Source organism: Bombyx mori, chromosome 1, assembly GCF_030269925.1.
Source record: "Bombyx mori chromosome 1, ASM3026992v2".
NCBI classification, from domain to species: Eukaryota; Metazoa; Arthropoda; class Insecta; order Lepidoptera; family Bombycidae; genus Bombyx; species Bombyx mori.
The window spans coordinates 10,856,488-10,880,675 of record NC_085107.1 but is presented as its reverse complement, the minus strand read 5'-3'; the positions used below and the strand labels follow the sequence as shown (position 1 = coordinate 10,880,675).

The window sequence follows — 24,188 nt, the reverse complement described above, 5'->3', positions numbered from 1 at the left end:
ATGAACTATAGGTCCATGTCGTCATGCAAGTCGATGTTTCTGACGAACCATGGGGCTCCAACGGCTATCCTGCAAAAACGCGATTGAATTATTTGAAGTGGTTTTAAGTTAGTGCGGGCCATGTGAGCGAACACCACACTTGCATAGGTCAGGACGGGGCGTATGCAAGCTTTGTAGTGTCACCTTATTTCTAAGGGACATTTACTTCGCTTGCAAATCATCGGATAGAGGGATTTGACTACATTATTGGTGCTTGGAACTTATAATCAGACCACAAATATGTACCAAAAATCTTATAACTTTTTGATTAAATAATAAAATAAACTTTGTATCTGCAGGTTTGATTATGGGGGTGTTCGATGGTCATGGTGGACCTGCTTGTGCCCAAGTTATATCAAAGAGATTGGTTGATTACATAGCAGCCGCACTTCTGCCCATAGAAACATTGCACAAGTACATTCAGCAGGATCCTCGAGAAGCTTTGGTTGACACTTTTAATAATAGAGTAAGTGGTTTTGTCGTTATTTCCATCTTATTAGCAAGATGAGCCATACTTTTATGTAAGATTATTTTTAATTAATACAGGTTGTTAACTTTACAGGTTGAAATTTTACAGGAATTGAAAATTTTGTATGAGCGTAGTTTTAGACAATACTTAGCAGAGTTAGCTAATTTACCACATGAGGGTTATAACGTACCAACAGCTTTGGAACAAGCCATCATAAAAATTGACCAAGATTTGTCAAAGGAAGCAGTTGAGCCATATAAACTTAATCAGGTGATAAATCCCCAGACATTATCTGTAGCACTATCTGGTGCAGTGGCCTGTGTAACACATGTGGATGGGCCTAATCTGCATATTGCGAACGTTGGCGACTGTAATGCTGTTTTGGGTATTTTGACTGAAGACAAAGAGTGGATAGCGAAAAAAATAACAAAAGAACATAATTCCGAGAATTTCGATGAGTTGAAAAGAATTTGGAATGAGCATCCTGACAATGAGAGAAAAACTGTAATACGCAGAGATAGATTACTGGGTGAACTCGCTCCTTTACGTAGTTTGGGAGATTATAGATATAAATGGCCTATAGAGATTTTAATGAAAGTGGCAGTACCTTTAATTGGCCCAAAAGCTATACCTGCAAATTACCATACACCGCCTTATTTAACGGCAAAACCAGATTTATATTACCATAGATTGAGTACAAGGGATAAATTTTTAATTCTGGCTTCGGATGGATTATGGGATATGATGACGCCATTACAGGCAGTCAAGCTGGTGGGCGAGCATATGAAGGGAAAAGTTTTCTTTAACCCTTTGAAATTGCCCAGAAAGAATATTCAGCTGGGTGATATAAATGAATTACTCCTTCACAGGAAGGAAAGCTTGAAGAGTAAGCCAAAGGATAGAAATGCAGCCACACATTTAATACGTCATGCAATAGGTGGTACAGAATACGGCGTGGACCACTCCAGATTGGCACATTTGTTGAGTTTATCCCCGGATGTGAGTCGTATGTTTCGAGATGACATAACCGTTACGGTCATGTATTTTGATTCAGAGTTCTTAAGGCAATGTCCCGCATGAGAGGGTTTTAAATTGTGACAATAAGATCGAGTCGTGCCTTCTATAACGTTAAATTTTTGTTGCCAATTTACATGATTAGTGAAGTTTTTTTGGTGTTTGATGTATTTTATTCGTGTGATATTTTGATATGATTGTTCAATGATGGTAGTAATGCTTAGTCGTGTCGTAGTGTTGTATTAGTTCAAATGTGGATGTTTTTATGTTTTTATTTAGTTAATATATTTACTTTGTTATATTGTTTTGGAGCCATTTGAGGCGTTTATTAAAGGACTCAGTGCTTATTTCAAGTTGCCAATGTCTTCTCACAAATTTAGAAAGAGAATTGACTAATATGTGATAGATTATACCATGAAGCACAGAGTATATCTCATGATTAGTCCCTATTTGATGTACTAGTACAATGTATTAGTTAATAATTATAATGATAATTCTTTTACTGCGAAAAATACGTATTTAAACTATGAAGAAAATGAAAAAAAGTTTAGTACGTAATGAATTAGGTCATCAACAATAACGGTTTTATGAATAAACATGGTGCGGCACAGCTAAGGTAGCGGTTACAGTGCTTTTTCTACTCAAACATAACAGTAAGAGACAAAATCTGCGTACATAATTACACAAAGTTTGTTAATACGTGCATTAGCGTCCATTTCTATGAACAAAATTTAATTGAAACATTAAAATGTCATTTACAGTAGATTGAGGGGAATAGGGACTAGATGTAGAATAGGGACAAATTTGGGATATCACAATACTTATGTGGGGTTGTTAGAGATTTAACTTTGTTGAACTGAAAATGACTTTTATTTAGTGTTTAAGAATATTAAATGGTTTAATTTAGTCATCAAAGTTTTGTAACTCATTAAAGATATTAAAAAGTTAATTACCTAAAGTCTGAAAAACTATTGTCCCCATATGTAACCTGATTCACCCCAAAGCCAAGGTGAATCGGGTCAAGCTAGTTTTTTCAATTTTTGTGTATATTTTGTAATGAACTATGTACAATAACGCATCGTATATAAAAATGTAACCCTCCGGAACCATTTTAATCTCAATATTATTAGTATTACCCTAAGAAAAACCATTGAAAATTTGTGTTGGATTTGGAAAGGGTCCCGATTCCCCCAAGCTACGGTAACATATTAGTATCTTCATGTCAATTATTAACATTTAGTATTGAATGTGATACAAAATCCTGTAGGTTTTGCTGCGTAAAAAAGTTGCTAGTTTTTAAACCACTGATTACTGTAGATGAGAATAGTTACAATGTAAAAGTTGTAAGAATATGTATTTAGAAGTGCGGTGCGGATTTTTCATTATGTCTTAGTCTTTCAATTATAATTTCAGTTTGCCATGTTCATAATTTATTGTTTGTTTTTCTTCTCTTATTGTATGTATTTATACATTTGAAGCCTTTTGAAGATTGTTAGCTCAAACATAAAAGTTTTTATATTTTGTTAAATTACCATTTTCTGTCCACGCTAGTTTATTTGTGCTACGATTTCATATTTTGTAAAATGAAAAAAAAAAAAAAAACTTAACAAAGTGCTTTACGAACTACAATAAATTAATGATGTTGCTTTTTTATTAAACAAATATGTGGAATCGCGAATGAATACAAATATTGAATTTCAACTTGTTTTATTTATTAATCACCATTATTGTTAAAAGTGAATAGTATTTGTAATGTCTAGTAAAGAAGGCGAAGTAAGTATTTACATAAAAACAGTGTTATGTAATTACTGAATGTTCAAAGAACCGACTTGCATTCTAGAACGTTCGATTGTAGTTTAACTTTAGTTTTGTTAGTAAAGTGTTAAATTATACTTTACAGTAAATTTTAATACGAAAGGCTTTGTTTTCGTATATTTTAAAGGTCGTGTTTCAATCGTAACTTTGGAACGTCGAGAAAACAAGTTTAGTGAACGAGTGATGAATTAGTAAAAGATAACACTGTAGATTACATAATGAACTACTATTAAAATTCCTTTATGATTATATTGAACGAGTAATACTATATAAATAACAACGTAAATATGAAGTAAACATCTTTAAAACAATTATCGGCACCTTGGCATTTCGGACTTCATATTCAAGGTGTTTGGGCGAGACGGTAATTGAATTAGCATTACCCAGTGCATTTCAGTGGTGTTACTAAATCGTTTTGGACGTTCGGCGTCTGAAATGTTTAGGATGCGCACTTCACATTCATCAGTTGTAGTTTCGTAACAATACTTAAACGTTACATGAAGATATCTTTATAGACATATAATATACGGAATGTTATTAACATTAGCGCATTACAAAGTTGCTCATTTTGTTTTATAATTAAATAGAGCCAATAAAAAATAAAAATAAACTAGTCGAATGTGAAACTTATTCAAAAAACTTCTGTTCTCACAGAGCGTCAATTCGTCTTCGAGTAGTAACTTAATATCATCTGCGTTTATCAGAATCATTCTTGAGCTTTCGGTAATTTTTAACATCGTTATAAATATCCGATCACCGCAAATTGATTGCGAGCAGGCGTAATACCTGCTACTTAATACTACACAAAATGCACAGCCCGCGGTATGTCCTATCTAGTTCGCCAAACTCCTCCCAACGCCCACAAAACGCGATGAAAGACAAATTGACTCGTGATTAAAAACCACTCATAGTTTTTAATCCTTAAATTTAAATCATTAATGGACGAAGTCCTTTTACGAATTAGTTTAAAAGTTATAGAAATCCATTACAAATATCATAAGAAGATTTAGTTTAAAGCAAAACATAAGAAGTATTCAAGCAGTACGTATATTTCGTATTAGATAGAAAGATACTTATAGGCTAGAAATGTTGAAGAGTAGCTATCGGAAATATCCAAAAGTTCTCCAAAATATATGTTCTCAGTGTTCTCATTGAACAATGGAGAAAAGTATTAGTATTAAGTAATTCAAAGAGTATGTATACTAGGTTTGGCAGACCACATGGATACATCATAGCTAGTAATGTAAGTAGGGTGCTGACGAAACGGCGGCGATTCGAACTCTTGTAAACAGTGCTATATTGAAAAGTTAAAAAGTACTTAGCCATCTACATGATCACACTACAGTCCTAATAACTATGTAAGTTATTTTTAAGCATTTTAAACTTCTTGCTTATGAAAACTATGTTTCAGATCAAAAACACTACCCCGTTGCTTATCTCTAGATGATCGTGAGGTAATACTGTATCATCAACATGGATTAGAAGCGGCATTGTCTTTATATACTGCGAAAATAGGTGGCTTTTAAATTACATTTTTCCAGTTACATTGAAAATTGTGAGCCTTTAAAGGGCTATATATAAATGTAGCAGTTATTTATCATCGGAAAAAAATATCAGCGAAGATATTTTGATAACCTTTTCAAATAGTCGCTGTAAAGTTTCTATCTTGTAACGTTATATGGTCGTTTGAAATGGAATGCAATGTTTGAACTTTGTTATATGTACCTAAGTGGGGCGTGATTATTTTAAACCTAACTATATAAGTAACAACAACAACAACAGGAAAAGTATTTAAATAACTGTGGTATTGACATTCGATCAACGTGCAACGCTATCTACATTTACTAAAGATGTTTACTTATGTAAAGATATAATAGCAATGGTGCCGCCAGTAAGAGACCTAAGCGACGGTTCACAACAATCTACAGAACTATAGAAGTTACACGTGATAGAAATACGTGCTATATTCTAAAAACGTCGATAGGGTATTATTTCTTGAACTGTAGTGCGTTATTAACGAGTATGTAGATTTGGCTAAGGGTAGTCAAGTTCTCTCGCGCGAATTTTCCTCTCAGGGTGAGCTTTGCTGTGTCCAAATCGAAGACAAGAGTTTGTTTGATTTGCAACCGTTTCGTACCTATAAATAGCAGACCCGAAAGCAGAAACATATTCATCATTTACAAAGAGCAACGTTAAATTTGCCAACATGAAATGGAGGGCGAGGTTTCGGTCATAAAAAAATTATCACGAATCACATATTGGCAAATATTAGGTACTTCAAATCATTACTACAATACACAGTATCCGCGTAAAAAGTACATACATATTTAGAAATTAAAATATGGTTATATATTTTAGAAAAAGAAACTGTCCTAGATAAAAGGAACCATAAACATTTCTTATTACATTTCAAAATATCCCCTACTACATTGAACTAAATAAAAACACTACACTAAATTGAATAAAATACATATTATTATAACGCGGCTATGTAATTGCAGTGGCTCTCTATGTAAATGTGAAATCCGGCGAGAGAATGACCATAGATTAATCGCCTCCAAGGGACAGAGCCTGAACAATGCGGGGGTCGGCCTTGCTGCCCTCACGGAATTCCTCAAGAGTCAGCCTGTCATCATGGTTCTTGTCCATCTGGTCAAAGATCTTGTCGACGCGCTTCTGGGGAGTGTTCTCATCCTCAGGCTGTGGGGTCTGGCCCTGAAATGAGCATTTGAATATAAGTTTGGAGTTGAACTCAAACCTTTCAGAACTCGGTTTTTGATTCTAAAGTAATCAAATTGTGAATCTTCAATCAGTTTTATATGATTGCAACTAAAACTAAAAACATACAGATGAGTCCGCACCACATGTTCGCTGTAAGATTATTTGTGAGATTGACTAGAGGGTATTTCAGATATATACTATGGTGAATCGGCGATAGGAGAAAGAGTTACGCGTCTCGTACTTAAGCTATGGTAGAAACGTAATGATATGGCGAAACAAAGTTTTTTTTTTTATGATTGAATGATTACTGGTGGCCCGGAGGCCTTTCCAGCTTCACCATGACAGGTGGGCGAGCAAAAGCTCAGCCAGGAGGGAAACAAAGTACGACGTGCTACGGTGAAACTAGAAAGCCCTCCGGGCCACCAGTAATCCCTCAATCATAAAATAAAAAGAAAGCGAGGTGGTAGGACCTTTTGTGCTTATTATTTCGGGTAAAGACCACCACCCCGCCTATTTCTGCCGTGAAGCAGTAATGAGTTTCGGTTTGAAAGGTGGGGTAGCCGTTGGACCTATTCTGAGACCTTAGAACTTATATCTCAAGGTGGGTGGCGCATTTATGTTGTAGATATCTATGGGCTCCAGTAACCACTTAATACCAGGGCTGTGAGCTCGTCCACCCATCTAAGCAATAAAAAAAAACGTGTAGTTTTGATCATCACAGATATGTAGTCTCACGAAATTTGGATCTACAATTCTATATATATGTATTTTAATATTGTTTGCACCGTTTAATAACACCGTTCACACCAATCTTCTGAAGGTGCTATGTTTACATTATTTTATTATTAAAAAATTATCAGGGCATTGAGGGCGTCGATATGTACGGTAAATAATAGTAGGTTTTTTTGATAAATAAATAAATACACGCATTTCATCCGCAGTGAAGTCCTATTATTATTTTTGTTTTTATTTATTGTGTGAAATAATGTTAGTTTTACGTAATTTAATTTTTTTATTTGATAGAATTGCGTGATTCTAATGATATTTCACACTAATTATATTAAATACTAGCTGTACCAGTCCGCTTCGCTGGGCATTTAAAATTAACATTAATATTTCTCACCCCCATAAAGATTCTCATCATTAACGCCCCCGCAACTGGTGTAGAGAGTTCAACACTCATATAAATTTTAGCCTATCCATTAAGTACATGTATTTTCTACATGGATACCAAGTTTCAAGTCAATCGGATGCATGGTTCAGTAGTTAATACGGAACATCCGTAAAAACCACAGAGATTTATATAGGTATATTAGTATAGATTATATTTTCTATTATTACACACTAATTTACAGTAGTGAACATCTTGGATAATAATTTTTAGGTTTCGAGTCTTGGAAGAAGCTCGTAAAATGTTCGCGTTGAAACTCTTTTGTGGTGGATTCTAGATTAATACCACGAACATACGAAAATTGGCGAGCGCGGAGCTAGTGAGTGTAGGTATTTCATTTAGCTATATTCATAAAGAATTCCATTGTTATATGCTTTAAGTAAGATTTTGAAATATATGTTTACAATCATTTATTTATTAATAATAACATTTTTTTTCTTCTATAACAGATCCAGCCAAATTTTAAGTAGGTACATACCACCATTTGATAGATCGCGTCGACTATGTTATACATTTCATCCCGAGTGATGTAACCGTCATTGTCCACGTCGTAGAGACGGAAAGCCCCTGTAATTAACGTTTATTTAATGCATTTATTTAATTAAACCAATATACGCTGAGCCCTGATATTGTAAATCGGCACTGTAACTGGATGCAGGTGAATATATTTGTACACAAAACCGCACTTTTTTCAGCTTAGTACCTACTACTTTGTAAAACATAAGTCTGTCCAATAGTGAAATGTGGCTTCGCTCGGTTGTACCAAAAATTTCCAAGCCAAGAAGTTTTTATCTGCTTAAATTAATTTGAAAAATTGTAAATTTCAAAATTGCGTACATTTGAGAGGAACGCGATTAAACTAAAAAGCATACTACGACCTGAAAACCAGGAGAAGCAGAAAAAGTGGATTTAGTGCGCCAGATAATTTTAAATGTATTATCTTGGAAACACTTTATTTAGAGCAATATTTTTAGTGTTATCCATATCAGGAATGAACAATTTTGCGTATCTTCGATTTCAGGGGCGGTTTCAATTAGTTCAAAACTGCAAAACAACGCACAGTGTAACTTAGTAGTAGTAGTAGTAGTAGTTCTAGGGTACCCTGCTGGTACATAGGGCCCTCACAAGCTGTCTCCACTTCACCCTGCCTTTGCTTCAATGTAACTTAGAATCTAATAATATTAATTATATACTCACAGTGAAGTTTCTCGTCTAGATTGCCCCGTGACGTCACCGATAGGGCCCGTATGAATTCTTCGAACTCAATCGACCCGTCCTGTAAATGAGACACTACTTTTTATACTCGTATTATCAGAGCTATTATTAATACAAGTGTTAGTTCACAATTATCATGCAGATATGCTGGATAAAATGTGGCTTGCGCTAATAAATTGCCTCTCTATAGTATTGATTCATACATGGCTATTCTTGTTTCATATTGCTATTTATATAAATTGCAGCCAACTTATATTTTATGATTTTTTACAAAGGAGATTTTAATTTCCTCTTTGTTTAAAATAGGCACACAAAATTTCATAAGGATCTAGTCTACTTTCCGTTTTGATTACTGTGTAGCCTTTAATGTATGAACAACACTGATTTGTGAAAACACTACTCATGGTACTTTCAGAAAGCCTAATATGATTTAGTCACAACGAATCTACAATGTTTCAACTGAATCACAATCAAACTTTAACTTAAAAAGAAAAGATTTCTTGCTTGATTCTCTGCAGTGCTAACAACTAAAATACCAAATTTAGTCACAATCGGATGGATGTCTTTGGAACGCATAGAGGATAATATAACCATTCATTTTATTTAGGTACATTAATTATTATTTAGTAATTAAAAAAAATCCCATTCAACCAGTTTTGTTGTGAATTTTACTTTCCCTTTCATATTACTAATTTCGATATGAAAATAGTATGCTAATATTTTCATTCGTCAATTAATTGAGAAGAGGACGCATACTTAACTTTTCGAATCGGTGGAAATTTCAGTAAATTCAAATCAACAAAAACGTTTTAGCATTGAAAAAATATGCATATTATACAACAATATATGACAGGGTGCAGATGTGTTGCTTATTTCTGGAGCTTGTAATAGCTCAGGTGATTCACAAAGATTTGATGTTTCTCAAAATAACATGTGATATTTGTGAACATGTGATTTTTGTGAACGTTTTGAATTATCATTAACGGCCGATGCAAAAGGCCGGTCATCGTCCTTGTCGAACCCGTCGCTTGCGACGAAGGGCTCCACGAGTAAATTAACCCTCAGACACAGCCCACTGACTTTCTCGCCGGATCTTCTCAGTGGGTCGCGTTTCCGATCCGGTGGTAGATTCTGCGAAGCACGGCTCTTGCTAGGGTTCGTGTTAGCAACGTCATCAGGTTTGAGCCTCGTGAGCTCACCTACTAGTTACTACGTTGATATAGCCTCTCAAGGCTATCAGCTTAGGTAGGAAAAAAAATGTGGCGCTGTAAGGCATGGTTTCAGGTTTCAGTATAAATGATTTGGATTTTTCAACATTAAATCTCAAACGAATATTTGATTCGCGACCGAAATACGAAGGACAGTACTGTAAGTCCAGCATGCCTTGTACAATACATGCTTTGCTTGGTAAAATAATTACATTTATAAATTTTGTGTTGTTGTTTTGTGATGTTATTATTTATGACTGTACGAATATGGGTATCGAATGATTTTTTCTATAGTCAAACAAATTTCTTTACATAAAAAAAGGAATTTGTAGTTTTAGCGAACTAACCAAATTGTATTCTAAGTTTATCTTTTCATTGTTATTTTGACACGGCAAGTGGAAAGGGATATATGGGTATCTATCTGGTTGGCTGGCAAAATTTTTACCACTTATCAGATTATACATATATTACATTAAAGAAAACTATTTTACGAAACATGATTAAAGTTAGTAAAAATATAATTTTCTAATATTAATACCACGTGTTAATAATAACTTAATACTACAAAAAGGGTTTTGTGATTTTTTTGATTTAAAATCAGATCAACATATTAAAAAATATTATTTAGTTATCATCAAATTTTGTTTTGAAGACATATCATACCTAGATTTCAAGTATTTCAATCAAATCAAAGAGTATGGTAATTACACTAACTAGGGTTTATTTGGAAAGATATTAACACATTTCGCCGTGTTCAAAGTTCAAGTTAGATGCCGTTTTCTTCATTGATTTTTCTTTTGTGTAAAATTTAAACAGCACCTAAATATAGATCAGCGTTTTCTTCATCATAGCCTAAAGCAACGAGCAACGTCCGCAATAAGATGTAATCAGCAAACATTATTTAGGTCGTATCATGCAAAAATATTGAAATGAATTGATTTGTAAGCAAATATACTCACATTGTTTTCGTCAAACACTCTGAACACCAATGACGCAAACTTGCTCGGGTCACCTTGAGGGAAAAATTGTTTGTAGATCTTTATGAAGCCCTGAAACACACAGAATGGTTTCTTTATGTAATATGCATGCATTTTAATGACGTCAATTACAAGTGGATTTCGAATTTTTCCATGAATTAGTTCTATTGAGTTATCGATTTCTGTTCATTAGTTTGTTTTGTTGTTCACGCAAAATAGGAAGGTCGCGCCAGGGTCAAAGGTTTAAATTAGAGCTTAAATCTATGTATAGTAATAAACTACTACTATTTCTGTGCATTCCGGTCTTAAGAGTGGGGGGCAGCCATTATACAAAAACGGTTGTACAAAAAACGCGATTTTATTATTCGTTTATTTTAGGACATGGATTTCTTTTTTGTTTATGTAAATATTCTTGGCGTATGCTTGAAGCCTCGTTACCTTACAATATTCATTTTGAGTTAGTTCTATGATCTCTATCGTTATTTAACTGCTGTAATATATTTTTTATGACATTGTTACGTTTGATTTCAAAATCATTACCACTTTCTTATATACATTAACAATAAACATAATTTATCGAATATCATCAGGTAAAATAATAATAATAATAAATAAATAAAATTGAAGTTAAAAGTCGAGTACCTGCTCAGTCAGAAGACCGTTGGGGCAGTCCTTCAGAAATCCTTTGTGCCAAAGCCGAATTTCTTTTTCCGTAACTGAAACAAATCAGAATATTTCCTTATTTTTCTAGTTTATATTGTTATTGGGTAATTAATAATGACGTGGAAAGTTCTCGAAAACGATAGATACGACCTACAATTAGGACAATACAAAAAAAAAAGTTGTCTTTATTCTTAATCGAAAACATATACAACATGTTGTGAAAATGTCTTAAAATAATGTATTTTAATCAAGAGATATATTCCATAACATATTAAAATATTATTAAGTACTAAAAATGGTTTGTAGTTGAAATTTGTACATCAGAAATAATAAAAAAAGACAAGGAGTTTCTCGCGTCACTCTCTTGTGTCTCCGTAAGCTTTAATTGATTTGTAAATCCGTTGGGTACATAAAACCACGATCCAGAAAATTCTCTGTTATATTTACTATAGCAGAATTTGTTATTTGTTATAGAAGAAGACTCGGCATTACTCGCGTCATATCATTCACCAGGATAAAAAGTTTCCGATTTGTGAGCACCGTACTCTAGGTATATCTCGCATAACACCACAGGGAAACGAATTGAGACTCAACACTGTCGAAATAACTATGTCGGACAAAATTAGCTGAGCCAGCTTTATCTTACTTTTCATATCATTTATTTTATCTTCATTTTTATTACAAATTTTGTATTTCACCTATTTATATAAGGCAATAAACGATTTCTTTATTTAATCTAAACTATCTTTGAGCAAAGGGAATCAAGTATTCAAATAGTTAATTTCATCAAAATCCATCCAGTACTTTATGCATGTACACAGACATAAGAAATTAAAACAGACTAACTGTTTTGGATTCTATAACGATTAACATAAAGACCCTCATTAAAGTGTAAAAAAAATGGTGCACGTGTAAGAAGTGAAACTTTTTTGCGGCGTGTATTGTGGTTTTCTTCATTTTCCATCTTTAATAAAATTTCACTTGTAATAGGGAATGCTGTGTATAAGAGAAACGACTTCTTAACCATTTATATTTATTTTAAATTATATACAAAAAAATAAAGATATATTTTTAAACCTATTATTAAAAATAAAATATATGATAGTTAATATGTTACTGTCATCTAGAGGAGCAATGAGAAACTAATAACAAGCCATCGAGTGGCCGATGCCCGTAAACAGAATGTGTTTAAGAGAAACGACTTAGCTCGCTTTCTCCCTCTCTCTAAGGTCGAGTGGTTGGCGAGACACTCCGTCTATTTTGTCACTCTCGCTCATCCTAAGTCGTGGTATTTTTTCTCTCTAGCCGTAACGAATTTGGTTAAATTTTACTCTCAACGTGCCTAAAGAAGTTTCACTTAAAAAAATAAAAATATGTTGAGCCACGGCTTCTTTCCAGTTTATTATCTGTAGTAAAATAATAAATATGAACATGCCATACGTTTTGTTGGTTGGTCTATTATTTATTCAAACATGTATGTACATATACATATGTATCTAATTATTTGAAAGTTTGGAAATAAAATAACAAGAAAAAACACGAGATATCGAAAAAGTAGTTTTAATTATTCAATATTGCCATATAGTTATTAAATAAAAGCAAATATGGTATCTTCCCCTGTGGTATTAAGGCTCTTGAAGTTAAAACCTAAAATATCAATAAATCACTGTATCAATAACGGATAAACCGTTCTGCGTTACGTGCGATAAACTATTTAAATCGCTTACTAGTGATTAAAATAGTTTATATAGTTTATTTATTTATATAGTTTAAATAGTTTTATAGTATATTTAAATCACTTACGAGTGATTTAAATAGTTTATCGCACCGACTTTTCCCAATGTCTTTATGAAAAGCACTAGCAACGCTAGTACTAGTACAGTAAAGTCAAGTAAAGTACGCTAGTAAAATAATAGTACCTAGTATACTTTTATGTTTTTCAATTAAGGTGTTCTATAATTCTTTTAAGCTATTTTTGTCTGCCTGTTGTTCTTATAAACAATATTCTGTTCGGTTATGATTTATGTTAGGTCGTCTGGTAGTACGTATGTACGTATGAGTATGATGACGAGAACCTGTCTAATGCTTACACCTGGTTGTAAACAGTATTACTGGTGGTATGTCGTATAGTGTGACCCCTTGAGTGGGCACCATTAAGGTAAAATTAATAATTGCAACTTCGATCTTACGTTCAAACTTCATATATTCCAAATCATTAATCTAGCAATAGATGGATTAATCCAAAATGGCGAACTAACGCATGCTTAGAAATTACAAAGGTTTCGTTTTTGCCATTTGGCTACCGCGCCCCAAAAGTGGCGTTGTTCCAACTTGCGTAATGATCGCCGAGAGAAAGGTCCTTGAGAGTGGTCGAGATTAATTTTATAGCTCTCCTTGGCCTCGAAAAGCGTAAAGTATCGGAAACACCCAAAAATCTTCTATTAACATTAAATATTGTTCGTTGTAGGCGCATCAATTGAAAATGACTTTTTCTATGCTTACTATTAATAATATTAAGTCTAGGGATATTAAATCTATTAGTCTAGTCTATTAAGTATATTAGTCTCGTCTATTAAGTCTAGGGATGGATAAATCGGACACTTCATAAATTCACAAAACGAACGCAAACGAATTTACTAAAATTTAATACGACATGTCTGCATTCTTAAGTCAGAAAGCGACCAGAAAACGAAAAAATTTTATAATAAATTTTCCGTTAAATTATGTTACTATTTTTCAAAAGTCTAATGTGGACCGTTCTTAAAAATGGTCACAAATAATATTATATTCCCATAATTATGAGGCATAGCATTATGTAATAAAAATGTACATTGTTTCATAATAAACAATCATTAAAATACGTGCCAGCTTTGATAAACTAGCAGTGATTTTAGTAGCAACATGAAATGTATTCTCAACCTGCTACATTATTCAGTGTTTTCACTGACACGTGAAGACTTTCAAACGGTTATTTTACGGAGTATTAAATTCGATTTCGGAATAAATTTCTGATGCTTTTAGTAGATAGTAGTGCTTCTTAGCGGGCCATGGTTGAATCGCAATTTCACGCTGGTTTGTTTAGGGGTTGAACGAAAATTGAAAATTACATATATTGTTTTCAGGTTTTCACTTTTGTTTTTAGGATCTTTAGAATAATATTTTGCACGGGCGCGTTCAATATCCAAGTATTAGTTGTGTTTTAAATATGAGGCCGTCAGCGCAGAAGTAGCCTAGCCCGCAATTTTCATATTCGTGCTCATACTATACTGCAACTTATTTAAAACATAAATAAATTTTGATGCAAAACCGGCCTACCCATAGTTTCACACATAGATAACAGATTGATTTGTAAAAATAATTTTTGCGCGTGTTGTTTTTGCCTACAAAGCAGTGTAAAAGTAAATTCAAACATCATTGCCTCCATGCGAACTATGGTAAGATTAAGCCACTTTTGCGCTGACGGCCTCACATAGTAGGAACGTCTTACGAAATTTGAATCTTTTTTTAAAATTGATCTTTTGTTGTTTTATGTCTTTTAATTTTGATGCATTCAAAGTTGTTCGTAAATTTATTCTATTCCTGCACTAACATTTTGACGGCATTAATACAATACTTTTGGTCGTCGAAAAACTATTGAAAACTGTCTTGGACAGTTAAGGCTTAAGTTTCAAGTGAAATTGCAACTATTTTTTATGTCCTACTAAAATTTTAAAGATTTAATTTGTTGTTTTGTTATATCTACTGCAGTTAAATTATGAAAAACAAATATGACCTCAATTGATAAATTACGTTTTTATTGATAATATTCGTGGCATTATGACCAAGCGGTCAATTCAATTACCTATATGTCAACCGCTAATGAGCTTCACCGTGGCTCGTGAAAACAACTCGCATACTATAATATGTTGGGTTAGAATAATTCCTACGTAGTTTAAATGAAATTCCCACTTTTGCCCATTCCTAGATAAATCGTTGTACCATAAGCGCATTAATCTTCATTTCGAGACTTCCTTCTCCTTCTTTCCTTCTCGGAAATTTTTGGTATATTAATGATAATTTGATTTACAGTAATCCTTCCTATAACACGGTAGATTGGTTTTGCGTTATAGGAAACGTGCTGTACGAGTATTCTCGCATAACACAAGTATTCCCCCATATAACGCGGGGTTTTCACTAGTTATATTTGTGTACTGTGAAATGTATAATGATTTGTACAGTTCATAAATAATTTCGCTTACCTTTGCACATTGTCTCAATTGTGTTTTTATAAAATCTATATATTAATACGTGAAGCAAAAACTTTGTACCACTTTTTACGATAATTGCGCGGACGGAAGAGTATGAAATGTCCCTCACTTATAGAGAAGGAGCACAGAATGCTGTTTTTTTTAATATTATGCATTAAAAATACATTAAATCGAAACATCAGAAGTATTAAAATGATAAATGCGAAACTAAACAGTAAAAGGTTAATGACTCGGTGTGCAGTAGCAGTAGTTAGCGTTCTTGACAGTTGCGACGAGGGTCGTCCATTCGATTTTCACATCGGGCAAACATTGTGCGATGAACAGGTTTGTTTGCTCTTAGTCTGGATGTTCATTATCTATATATGTATATATTTAAACGTATATAAGTGTGTTTTTCAGTCTCTGGTACCCACATAACACAGGGGATCCTAAATTGGGGTCGGAAGACCCTGTGTGATTTGTTCTTAGCTATTATTATTATTAAATGGAGTTTAAATTTAACACTTGTGTTCAGATATTGTTTCTGTATTATATCAATTATCAAAAAGCGAACGGAATTATGTAATAGCTATACTGTTTTTAGTACATTTTTAATAATTACATAATTAATATTTCTATTGCTCATTTTTAACAACTAAAGTTCTAACTAGCAAAAAATTTCCTTTAATTTATGAGTCTAGGTAACTTTTAATTTTATGTAATCAGGCTATGTTTTTAGTTCAAAACAAAATGATGTTATTAATTTGACCGTCACACATAATTAGCATATTATGCAAGTTTTGTTTATGAATGAAAGACTTCATTACGTAACATATTTGACTATTCGGTTATTCTAACAGAAAGCGATTAGCGATTTTGCTTAATAGTTGGATGTTGCATTCAATTTTACTTTAAAAAAGTTTGGAACTGAAGACTAAGAAAAATAAAATTTATTTTCATCCATCTTTTAAGCAGTCTGCTATATTGTCCTTCATTTATTGTAGTATTTAGCATATATGAGCTGTGAGCACATATTTTGTATGTGTATAAGTATATTTAGCCTCAGAGACGTATAATGCTCCAGAGTCATAACATCCAGACCAGGAATATTTGCGTATATATGTATATATATACATATGCATATACGATTTTTAATATGCACATTATTCTCTACTGACACTGATCAGTTTTAATTTTTATACTAATAATACTTTTGTTGGTGGAAAATGTTTCTTACAGATAAGAATCTGCTTTAATACTTATCGTTTATTTACTATTTATGATTATTTATGATTTCTGCGTGTACATAAATAAATATTAAGGATAAAACGTTCGACAATAAATACGTAAGGAAAGCAAATAAACATTTACAATTCAAATCAAATCCTTATCTGTTTAATGCGACGATGTATAATTTCCGCTGCATCATCATCAATATGCTCGTGATCGTAGAAGCGAAAGCTTTATATCATCTTGTAATGTAAAATATTTTATGCAAACGCGAACCCATTACATTAGCAGTTTGAACGCTCAAGAGAAAAATCTATAAGAATATTGTAGACGTGCGATCGGATTCATTCCCGTAGTGGCTCTTGGAAAACTCAACATGAAGATTTACGTTGTGCGTATTTTTGGATATTCACAAAATCATTTGTTTTTATAAACAGTATATTAGACTAAAATCATACTTATGTTTGCAGATGCTCGTTGTAGTTGCGGTTTCGCTAAAAACAGGTCATCAATATAACGTCCCGGAAACGACCTTTCCGCAATACGGGTTTCCTCAATCAATTAATCTTAACGGGAATATGGCACAGTTACGCCATGTTGGCGAACCCTCACTGCAGCATGGAAAGGACATATCATACTCGATAAGCTACTCAGATTATCTTTACTTGAAACGGCATAAAACCAAAGGACAAGACTCACCATTTAACCCCGAGCGGCCGCCCGAGGGCACGAGTCAGCGCGATAACAGATATCTCGTCCATTATGCTCACCGCAATGGTAATACTAAGATTTCCTCTCTGCATGCCACACTAAATCCCACAATAATCTATCTTAAATAATTTATGTTTACAGCGAACTGGGCTTTGGAATGATAAAAAAATACAACGGAAGCTCTAGAAGTTCGTCTACCGAAGAAAATATATTATGGTAGACAGAAAAACCTACAACACATTTGTCATCTCGTTATAAACAAGTTTATAAATAACAACTACCACTATACCTAGGGAGGTTGTGCGTATGGTTTAAGTTTTTACGTGCTGTACTAAGATATTTCTTTCCAAAACAGATAACTAGTGTTGAAACGTCGGATTATAAATTTATTAAAAATGTAACAATATGAAACGGAGACTGTATTTTTATCAAGTTTTAAGCGATATTCTGGAATGCTGGTAGCCCAGATCTGGTTGTTATAGCCTAGAGCACTATGCGTCTCTGGGTTAATGTTATAAATAGATAGATAAATATAAGAAAATCTTTAAAGTATCGGAGTTTGTGAATTTTAGTGTGATTTTTTAAAATAAATGATCGATGCTTATACTGGCTATCATTGTTGTCACATAACTTTGAGTGTGTGTGGGACGTATTTTTTGTTAATTTGTTAATTATGAATTTAGTTGTGTGGCGTCGCAAATTAATAAGGGATTATAGTCAGGGCACCCCCCTGCCCATCAATACAGCCTTCGAAAAGAAAATGAGATATGAGAATGAACGTACTGTATACGTCATAAATTTTTAGGTTGTAGTAAAATGTTTTGGATTGACAGAAAATATTATACGACGCCAGGTGGGGGAGGAAAGTCCTCGAATGGAGGCCACGTATGGATACCAGGAGCGTGGGGCGTCCTCCAACCAGGTGGACCGACGACTTAGTGCGCACGGCGGGAAGTTGTTGGATGCGGAAGGCGGAGGACCACATTCTGCGGAAGGCATTGGGGAAGACCTATGTTCAGCAGTGGGCAGATAAAGGCTGATGATGATGATGATGATGATGATGATGATGATGAATGATCATGGAAACAACGCCTCTTGGATATTGATTTTTTTCCCTGTCAACTCAAACTTTGGAAAAAGTAGAAGTTTGTCAGCGCAAGGTTTGGTGGTTACGGTGGAAGACGCCAAACCTTAAACCCTAGCCCTTTTAGTTTAGAGATCGTTTTTGCGCTGTGTGAGGTCAAACATTGTCGTGTAGGAGCAGCGGGAACGATCGATTAACCAAAACTGGCCTGAGATCCGCGGGCTTCTCCATCATTGTGTCCAGGTCCTCACAGCACACATCCGTAGTAAAGCTGGTGCTATTCGGTAAGAAGCTGTGACGAATGATATCAGTACTAGACCACCAAACAGACCATGACCTTTTAGGGGTAAGTTTTTGTTTTGGGCATTGCCTACGTGCTGAAGCAGGATCTATCTAACATGATGATAGCTAACTATTATCAAAAATAATCAATTTTTCATTGCATGTGACAATGCTGTTCTAAATACCATCGTTTTTGTGTCTGTTAGCAACGCAAGGCATACCTTTAGTCGTTTTTTTCGCGCTAGTGATCTTTCGGTTCGTGCGGCACCCACCTATCAAGTTTTTTTTACCTTATCGATTTGAGGCGTATGGACTAATATTGTTTTGATGCTGATGTTGAAAGTCGCTGCTAACTTATGCTAATGTTAAAAGTGGCACGATCATACACTGCGTTTTAATCCGCCAATTAGTATACTTTTCAGGTTTTTGCCGAAAGATAATTATGTATGTATATTTTTGTCGCATTGTTTCGGACCAAAAGCTTCTCATTGTACTCCTTATTTGAATTATTCATAATGCCAGAATTATTTTCAATTTGATTAAATTAATTTACGCGATCACGAAATCCCTTTGTGTTTATTGTAATAAAGAACAAATACGCGATATTTTGTAAACGTTCCACCTTTTTTAACGCTATGAATCTAGTTAGTTTGTTTTATTTTTATATATAAAAGGTTTTTATAGCATTAGTTGGACAACGTAACTAGCACATAGTCCAGTCGTGACAAGCGGCCATCAGGGCCTATAGATATCGTAAATAGAATTCCATGATGTATTTATTAGTTTCATGAACCGGCCTTGGCCCTGGCATTGTTGAGTGAGTGACTCAAGGGCGGATCCAGCTTTGGCGCCAGGATGGGGTCACATAGTCGTGGGCAAGTTAAGAACTTATAATTTAATTTTGATAACAATAGATAATAAATAAATCATGATGTTCTTCAATTAGTCCAAGTTAGTTCAAGTCCTGGAACTAGCTCAGGGGGGGGGGGTCATGACCCCCATAACCACCCCCTGGATCCGCCGTTGGAGTGACTATACCATCAAGTGGACATAGGCTCGTCTGTCTACAAAGGCAAAGAAAACAGCACTGTTAAATGAGCAGTACTACTGTTTTGCTCATTAGGCAACGTGGGAATGCTTCGCTTTTAAAATAAGTACCAATGCGTGTGTTTACGTTTGCTGACCAGTAAAATTAGGGAGAAATTATGGATAGAGGACAGGAAAATTTTGGATAAGGTAATTAATCAGATGATGCTGCTACCAAGGATAGATGAGTCTTATGAAAAGCCGAATAGATTAATTAAGAAGTAACATTGTTACTGTTTAATGTAGCTATTAATCCTTAAGACCACGAGCTTAAGCCACCCTGAGCTCTATATTATTATTTAAAGTGGTATTCGATATCGGTGTCACTTGCAAAGTAAAACCAGCTATATTAGCTAAAGTTAAATTCACGGTGTGATGGGACACGTCTAACCTGGATAAGTATTTATGTTTTACAAAGTTGGTTGGGTCATCTTCATGTAGTGCTTCCGTTCCTGAGCCGGGATTCCAAAATACCGGCTACCTGCATTTAAAGTTGATCTCACGGATCGTTCGAATTCTTCTGCAAAGTGATTTTGTTTCTCTTTGTGCGTTGTACCGTGTGTCCCACGAGGGTTTTTTTTTTTTTTTTTTTCCACAGGAGAAAATCGCCGGATCCCCACCCGCGCGGCAGGTGGGGTATGTGGGAGTTGAACCTCACTAAAAACTCCTGCCGCTCACAACCGGCGCCCTACCTCGGACCGGGCCGGAGCCCAGTCGGGGCTATTGAAACGGCGGGACAGGGTTGACGCAGAGCACATTACATCCATCCCACCGTCCCACGGACGCCGGACCGGTGGCCGCCAGCGAAACGACCACCGGTTCCCTCGTTCAGCGGGCCGAGAGCCCGCTTTGATGGCGCCGCGTTACACCTTCCCCCAGAGCGGTCGGGGGAACGCGGTCTGCCATCACCCGGCTTCCTATTGCGGGTGAGCGTGCAAGCACGCCACCCTACGTCTGGGTCTCTCCCCGCACAAAACGGGTGGGACCCCTAGCTCTTAGGGGGCCAGGTCACGGATACGACCCCGGTCCCGACCCCCTGCTCGGCGGCGGCGGGTTTCTGCGTAGTGAGGAGAGCTTTCCCTCACTCGCCCCGCCGCCTCCTTCTGCGAGATGGTGCACTCGCAGAAGTCGAGCATAGCCTTCCATGACTCATCGCTGCCAAGCATCGACGCCACGACGCCAGGCAGCGACAAGTCAGGTCCTATCTTTGCGACCAGGACACGGCGCTGCACCTCCCAAGCGGGGCAGACAGCGAGCGTATGCTCCGCCGTGTCCAGGTCGTGTCCACAATGGTGACACCTCGTCGTCGGCTCAGCCCCTATCCGGCGCAGGTACTTCCCGAAGCATCCGTGCCCGGTCAGCACCTGCACCAGACGAAAGGTGAGACGTCCTTCGCCACGATTCACCCAGTCATCAAAGACCGGGTAAACCGCCTCGACGGTCCGTAGCCCCCACGTGGGGTTGGCCAATCGCCTCGACCACGACTCGAGCACGGACCGCCGAGAATGGGCCTTCCGCGCCCTCAGCTCACTCTCGGGGACACGCGCCACGCCCCGAGCACGGAGCTCGCTGCGCCACCGATAGTCGGCAGCGAGCGACTCCGCCTCCAGCTCCCATGGCGGCGTCCCCGCCAAAACACACGCCGCCTCGAAGGAGACGGTGGTCCCACGAGGGTAGTTATTGTTCGAGGCGATCTAGCCCAATCCTTTAACATTGTATCACCCATTACCGGATCTGTGTGCGTCTCGTCACTATAACCTCAGCCTGTGTGTTTTAAGTCTTCATTTTTGCTAGTTATCATCTTGGAGCTTGGAAATGAACGGAGAAGTTGAACGGATTGATTTATGAATCAATTATGAATTTTTTTTTGTTCAAAGAGTTTCTAGAATGTTCTGGTATGTAGCTTCTATGGGCGACGGTAATCACGAGCTAATCACGCGTCTGCTTCCGAAGGCGAAAAATGAATAGTCAAGTTAAATAGTAAATTGTTTAATTTTACAGAAACAGTACATCATTGCAGCCGTTCCTTTTCTTTAGTAACAACAACACAGTAGCCACTGCTAAACGCATAAAAAGTACAATGACACATATCAAGAAAAAGGTACCTGATTTGGAAATGTTCGCAATTTTTAATAAAAAAGTATTTCTGTTCTATGCATACCTGTGCGAATTTGAAATGTAGAAAATGAATAGAGTACATTTCTTTCTATCTATTTGTTATAATCTATACATTTTTTTTTATATATAATCTGTTTTTTTTCGAAAACTACCTCTGCACCCATTGTATTTTTACCATTCAAAATCTCAATAATATAATAATATCTATTCAGTAACGTGATAACGGTTAAATTGTTTTCATTTTGAAAGTATGCTAACACAGCCATTATGTTTATCAGTATAGAACATAATTTAAAATCAATTAGATTAACTAAAATAGCAAAGGAAACTTTTATAGATAATATGTAAAAGATTACACAGAACTGACAAGCAAAATTCCATAGTCTTGTCCATTAACAATATGCATTTTACTAAAATCGATGAAGCATACCTACAGCATATTATAATCGTATTTACATTTAAGGAATGTATTTTTATGGGAGATTAGCATATATTCTAGAAACCGGTCACATTCACATTACACAATTTGGTTACGCAACATTAGAAATTTTTGTTTACTTATCGTAATCGATATACCTGGTTCAGAATACAGTGATTAATTACGTTTTTTTATTATTAAATAGTTCATAGAAAGTTTTAAATTTCGTTATTATACACACTGGTGGTAGGACGTCTTGTGAGTCCGCACGGGTAGGTACTATCACCCTGCCTATTTCTGCCGTGAAGCAGTAATGCGTTTCGGTTTGAAGAGCGGGGCAGCTGTTATATTGTTATAAGTGAGATTTTAGAACTCATGTCTCAAGGTGGGTGGCGGCATTTACGTTGTAGATGTCTATGGGCTCCGGTAACCACTCAACACCAGGTGGACCGTGAGCTCGTCCACCCATATAAGCAACATAAAAAAAAGATAGGCTTAAAATGAATAACGACTCCAACAAAAGTAAATACCTGAAAATTAAAATAGTAAAAAATAAAATAATAAATAACCTATTTTCTTTATTTTACCATAAATGAATAATAAAAAACTGCTATCTCGCAGGCTTGTAAGGCCCATACAGTGTGACGCTAATAGCCAACGCGGATAAAATTTATCTTATATGATAAATTAAAGATTTAATATAAAAGAAATATAAAATCGATGCGTCGCTCTTGGCGGCTGGATTTGAAGAGAAATAGTCTCATGGCGGACGTCGCTCGCTGACATTTTAACGTTCAGAAATTGAATACACACCATGGACAGACATTCGTCGATAGCTTAGTACAAGATTTCGTTCTTTTATATTATGAAAAATTAATATCGCGACGCGGAGGATTGCGCATTGTGGTTATACAATACTGTCATCGCCATATTCCACATAGCTTATTATTACATTTACATAGCATATAGTATTATATTACCTTGACAAAATTTTGGGGCATTAGCAAAAGGCAATTCTTCTGTTTGAACCGGAAAACAGATATATAAATTTTAATTTGTACAGCATTTTCACGTTTATTGGATACATATTGAATCTTATTTTAAGTTCATATGTACGGTAGTTTAAATAAGAGTAGATTAAACAATAAATAATAAAAACTGTTTTATTTACCATTGGACCACTTATATTGAAAGTACGCCAAGTACATACTCAGACACTGAACAACTGAACGATGATTCATCGGCATTGGACATGCTGCGCTCATGTGCCAGCGAATGGTTTGTGTCGTACTTTTAACATCTTGGTATTATTACCACCCCGGGACACCAGTGCTACGAGGCCCCTATTGTTTGTGCTGTGCGATTGTGTGTGCCCAAAGCGTGAGTGTTGTGATCTAGCGGTGTTGTTTCGGCGCGGAGACGTTCCGAGCAACGTAACGCAGGACCCGGGACCAGGTGAGTTGTTCGACACTTTCTTTCCTAACATTGGTTAATTGCGGGTAGTTGTCGTTCAGCCTGGAAAAGCTGCGTACTCATTTTATTCTAAGAATAAAAACCGAGTTACGTTAGCGCCTTCGAGTCTGGCCATCTGTGTCCGTTCCCAGTCCTCCCCTACCCTTCGGGGTTAGGAGGGGCTGTTACTAAACCCGCGTAAGCCGATTTACGGTGGTGGACCTCGGCAACGTCGGGAACCCCGTATACAGTTTGTTTTTAGATATAGTAGTAGTTCATAGTAGTTTTC

At 35.8% G+C, this 24,188-nt stretch overlaps 3 protein-coding genes across 10 annotated transcripts in view; 2 read left to right on the top strand and 1 right to left on the bottom strand.

Moving 5' to 3' along the window:
- The first annotated feature begins 315 nt into the window (after window positions 1-315).
- On the top strand, window positions 316-3,223 carry LOC119629241 (pyruvate dehydrogenase [acetyl-transferring]-phosphatase 1, mitochondrial). Its single transcript, XM_038014425.2, has 2 exons — window positions 316-505; window positions 602-3,223. The coding sequence occupies exons 1-2, from the start codon at window positions 347-349 to the stop codon at window positions 1,586-1,588; spliced, it is 1,146 nt and encodes a 381-aa protein (XP_037870353.1). The 5' UTR covers window positions 316-346; the 3' UTR covers window positions 1,589-3,223.
- Window positions 3,213-24,188, bottom strand: part of LOC101744185 (frequenin-2) — a 214,340-nt gene continuing 193,364 nt past the window's right edge. For 2 of the 3 annotated variants that reach the window (XM_038014407.2, XM_038014410.2), the window contains 5 exons: window positions 11,272-11,345; window positions 10,612-10,701; window positions 8,427-8,505; window positions 7,708-7,796; window positions 3,213-6,052 (listed from right to left, as the gene is read on the bottom strand). In XM_038014407.2, coding sequence (XP_037870335.1) covers window positions 5,885-6,052; window positions 7,708-7,796; window positions 8,427-8,505; window positions 10,612-10,701; window positions 11,272-11,345 — 500 coding nt within the window. In that variant the 3' untranslated portion in view covers window positions 3,213-5,884. Of the gene's footprint in view, window positions 6,053-7,707; window positions 7,797-8,426; window positions 8,506-10,611; window positions 10,702-11,271; window positions 11,346-23,618; window positions 23,731-24,188 lie in introns of those variants that run through there. The other variant, XM_038014403.2, reaches the window with a different exon arrangement.
- Window positions 9,796-18,063, top strand: LOC105842168 (uncharacterized). Of its 6 annotated transcripts, none has more exons than XM_062669257.1 (4): window positions 9,796-9,812; window positions 17,037-17,139; window positions 17,219-17,525; window positions 17,601-18,063. In XM_062669257.1, the coding sequence occupies exons 2-4, from the start codon at window positions 17,125-17,127 to the stop codon at window positions 17,618-17,620; spliced, it is 342 nt and encodes a 113-aa protein (XP_062525241.1). In that variant the 5' UTR covers window positions 9,796-9,812; window positions 17,037-17,124; the 3' UTR covers window positions 17,621-18,063. The 6 variants fall into 6 exon arrangements, with proteins under 6 accessions (XP_062525241.1, XP_062525234.1, XP_062525242.1 ...); XM_062669250.1 differs by lacking the exons at window positions 9,796-9,812; window positions 17,037-17,139 and adding exons at window positions 14,039-14,726; window positions 15,257-15,863; XM_062669258.1 differs by lacking the exon at window positions 9,796-9,812 and adding an exon at window positions 14,102-14,726 and having other exon boundaries at window positions 17,040-17,139.